We start from the raw sequence: 4,429 nt of genomic DNA on the forward strand, positions 1-4,429 counted from the left end.
TGTGTGTGTGTGTGTGTGTCTGTCTGTATGTGTGTGTGTGTAGATACGCGTGTATGTATGTATGTGTAATGCATCTATATATAATTAATTACCATTTTTAATTGTGTTACAATCGTTCAGTAGTCAATTCAATTCTTTCTTTCCTTCATTCATTGGTTAATTAATTAATTAATTAATTAATTTATTTATTCATTCATTCATTCATTCATTCATTCATTCATTCATTCATTCATTCATTCATTCATTCATTCATTCATTCATTCATTCATTCATTCATTCATTCATTCTTTCGTTCATTCATTCATTCATTCATTCATCCATCCATCCATTCAATGTATGTATGTTTGTTTCACGGATTATTTTTAATCTCATAACCAGTTGGATGGAAAATGAAAGTTACTGAATGGACCATAATTTTTACATTTGTTTTCTTCACGAACAAAGAATGTTCGATCGATATGAAAACCAACTGAACGGCCAACAAAGTCAAGCTAACTTTATCAAATTTTTCAGTTCGTAATTGAAAGTTAAATTTTCATTTGATATATCTTAATTGTATTTCAGAATATTTTACAAAAAAATTAATTTTTTTTTCAAGTTCAGTTCCATAAGTGTTTGAGTTAAAAACTTTGAGATGATTTTCAGACCAATTCCTAAAAGATATGAATCGAATAACGCATGTCAAACTAACATACGAATAGAAACACACACACACACACATGTGTATACACACGCACACATACATACATACATGCATGCACACATACATACATGCATACACACACACACACACACACACACACATATATATATATATATATATATATATATAGAGAGAGAGAGAGAGAGAGAGAGAGAGAGAGAAAGAAAGAGAGAGGGAGAGAGGGAGAGAGAGAGAGAGAGAGAGAGAGAAAATAGAAATAAAATAATTAATAAAACGTGTCTCTGAGCAATTGATTGCTGGCGCTTTTATTTTAGAAAAAGGTTTCGTTTTGAGATTTATTTCTAGTATTTAGTATGTATGTATGTTTGTGTGTGTTATATATGTATGTATGTATATATGTATGTATGTATGTATGAAGGTTTGTGTATGTATGTATGTTAAAACCAAAACATGATGAGTGACACTGAACCGTCAAACATCAAGTAACAAATGGATTAACACTTTGATTTGTCGTTAATTGCACATGTCGGCATTCAGTTGGATATTTTCAAGCACACAGACACGCAGGAACCGCTGCAACAAGCACGAAATGTGGTTAGTTGCGAAAAACAGTTCCCTGCTGTTGCCTGATCTCACGCTGATCATTTTACATATTGCCTTAAGAAATTTAAGGGTGTTGGGGTCCATCGGGCCGAGAACCTCGATACATATTGGCAAGAATTCCATCGAGGGGAGGGCGTTCCCATATTTTTTCATTTTCTCGTCCGCTGCCCTGGCCGCGGCCAAACCACATTCTTTACTTGTCAGGTTTACATATCGTTCGGCGAAGGTGCCAGGGACCGTAACATCCCACGCCAAACATCTGCCGGCTCTCCAAGGTATTAGTGTGCATCCGTCCGGGCGCCTACCATCATGCGCAGAAATGCCGGATGGTTCCTTGAGAACCTGGATTGAAGCCTTGGAGAAGAGCCGACAAATGTATTCGTTTAGCGCTGAGTGACGTAGTTGACGGGTTAACCCTAACCCTAACCCTAACCCTAAGCCCCCACCCAGGCGACAAACCAAACCGTGGTGCCCAAACTCGTCCGCCCCAGCGCCACATCGGCACGTGTAATTATTTTGAATGACCAGGCCAAGTCTGAAGCCAATTGCAAATCTCACTGACTCGTCGTCAAGCCTGGTGCCCACAGAGGTGTTGGGCCACGATCTCAACCACCCACAGCTGGCAACGTTGGACATGGCCAACAAACGAGCGGTGGAAAAGTCGTCGCCGCATGAAAACAACAAATTTTGAAAAATTTTTTATATTCTTCGTTCAAAATTTGGACGTGCGTACGGTCCCCCAGGGCGGACACTGGGGGAAGAATATTGCGGCACCGAAAAAACCGGTGGAGCAGGGAAGACTGCAGGTCGAGAGTGGCAGCGGCAGAAGAATTATAAACAACAGGAACCAGCTGAACCACGCTAAGCAACCCCAGCCCACCAAACCGCACCGGCAGCTGAGCCTGGGACCAACCACTGTCGGCCACTTGAACATTGCAAATCGACGACAGGGCGGTGCGCAGGGCTCCGTCAAATTCGCCCAATTTAGAAGGGTCAATGTGTTTGGATGTACACAGGAAGTACATCAATTTGGGCAAACTGAAGGCATTGCGGATAATAATCAAGGCATCATGGGCCGAAAGACAGGAAACACGACCCAGGGCGAATTTAAGCTCAGAGAGCTTTTGGTCAAAAAACTTTTTTTGATAATCGCCCTCGACCAAGGGTGTGCCTAAAAAACTCAGTTCTGATGCACCAACTCTGGATATTCCAGCCAGCGCATGTGGCACCTGAAATAAACTTTGGCAGTAAAGTTCGCATTTTTTAATGTTTAACTTTAAACCAATTGCAGCGGAGTTATGCTTCAAATATTCGTAGCTATCGGCCAGAGTTGGGCCGTCCGAAGCAATGTTGATATCATCCAGATAAGCGCAAACGAAAGAGGACGAAGCTTTCTCTAAGAGTGGATGAAGAGTTAGGGCAAACAGCAAAGGACCAAGAGGATCACCCTGCTGTACCCCCTCGGACGATTCTACAACCCAAGAGTGGTAGCCAAGGGAAGAGACTCCGCCATAGGCAGAATGGCAAAAATTATTGATATTGGGGCAAAAAAGTTTGACAGCCTCCAACATCGAGTCTCTTCTCAAGGCGTTGAAGGCATTTTTAAAGTCCAGTTTCAGAAACCCCCATTGATCGGGGAGGTCGGTGACCAATCTTCAAACCGCATGAACAGCAGCCTCAGCGCCACCCTTAATCCCGACACCCAACTGAGTCGGGTAGAATTTGGTCTTGAGTTCGACCACGACCAGGGCCAAGGCACATTTGTCGGCCAACCTCCTCCAAACGTTCCCGACCGCAATTGGTCTGACTCCTCCGTCTTCTCCGTCTTTCTTATTTAGGGCTATTAGCCGGCCTCCAAAAAAGAACCGGCGGACGGAGAGTGGGCAAGCTCCAGATAGGATCAAATTAATGAATTTGGTTAAGGAGTTCAGTGTGTCGTCGATTGGCAAGGGGCCTGAAAAAACATCCTTAAGGTGCTGGGGTCGTAGGCCATCCAGGCCTCCAGAAGAACCGTTTTTGAACAATTTAACGGCCCTCAGCACCTCGGCGGGAGAAACGCAACCAGCCGTTGGTGTCAATGCGGGGAAGACCCGCCTGTTCACCGGAATTTTTGGGTGGATGGAACATAATTTATCGAAAGTGGCTGGCGAGCTCTCCGCCAGGCCCTCCGGCGAACAGACAAGTCTGACAGCTGAGGACAGGTTTCCCTGTTCAATACAAGATGACACAGCGTTGATCCACCGATTGGGGTTGTGCTTTTGTGATTTGGCATTATTGAACCCATCAAAGCACAGTACCAGGGTTTCGAGACCAATAGTTGAATATTCGATTAGACGCTTGTTGACCAGATTGCCCTGGTTGACCCGGCGACCCCCTCTGGAAGTCTTCTGTAAGACGTATGGGACAAAACAGTGGAGTCTAACCCAGTGAGCCGGGTCACCAGGGTCATTACAAACAGCCGTCAGCAAGGCGTTCAGATCATGTGCGAACTTCTCCCTGCATGGCTTAGGGATATGGTCGTACACCGGTACACATTTCAGCACGGCCGTCAGCTTGTCAAAAACACCAGAGTAATCCAGGCCGAGAGGATCACCAAAGACCGATGCGGCCGACGACCGTGTGGGCACCCAAGCTTGGGGTCGGGTGCGGCACCGAGAGGCGAAGCAGCCCTCGCGCCCGATGGATCAACTTTTTTCCGGGACCCCGAGCATTCCTGTCTTTTCACTTTACCTCCGTGCCGACATAACTTTCCGTCTGGAGTGCTTCTATAGGGGTTAAAGCAGACGAGGCACTGTTGTAACGTTGGAGCCATATGTGATTAAAAACAACCAAGAAACGAAGGAAAGGAAACAAACCAAGTGGGGTGAATGACTGAATGAATGGATGAACCAGTGAATGACCAATTGAAAGGGCCAGCAACCAAACGAATGAATGAGTGAATGATGAAGGAATGAATGAGTTAATTACTGAACGGACGAGTGAGGGAAAGGGTTAGGTATGTATGTATGTATGTATGTATGTATGTATGTATGTATGTATGTATGTATGTATGTATGTTAAAACCAAATCATTGACGAATGACACCAAAAGCCAAGCGTCTGACTAAATTTGATATCGTATGTATGTATGTATGTATGTATGTATGTATGTATGTATGTATGT

General features: G+C 44.2%; 1 protein-coding gene across 1 annotated transcript; it reads right to left on the reverse strand.

Moving 5' to 3' along the window:
• Positions 1-1,177: 1,177 nt before the first annotated feature.
• On the reverse strand, positions 1,178-4,079 carry HELRODRAFT_179931 (hypothetical protein; the record flags this gene model as incomplete). Its single annotated transcript, XM_009028730.1, has 4 exons — positions 1,178-1,656; positions 2,184-2,305; positions 3,134-3,641; positions 3,920-4,079. The coding sequence occupies 4 exons, from the start codon at positions 4,077-4,079 to the stop codon at positions 1,178-1,180; spliced, it is 1,269 nt and encodes a 422-aa protein (XP_009026978.1).
• Positions 4,080-4,429: the final 350 nt, after the last annotated feature.

Source organism: Helobdella robusta (genome assembly GCF_000326865.2).
Source record: "Helobdella robusta unplaced genomic scaffold HELROscaffold_58, whole genome shotgun sequence".
NCBI classification, from domain to species: Eukaryota; Metazoa; Annelida; class Clitellata; order Rhynchobdellida; family Glossiphoniidae; genus Helobdella; species Helobdella robusta.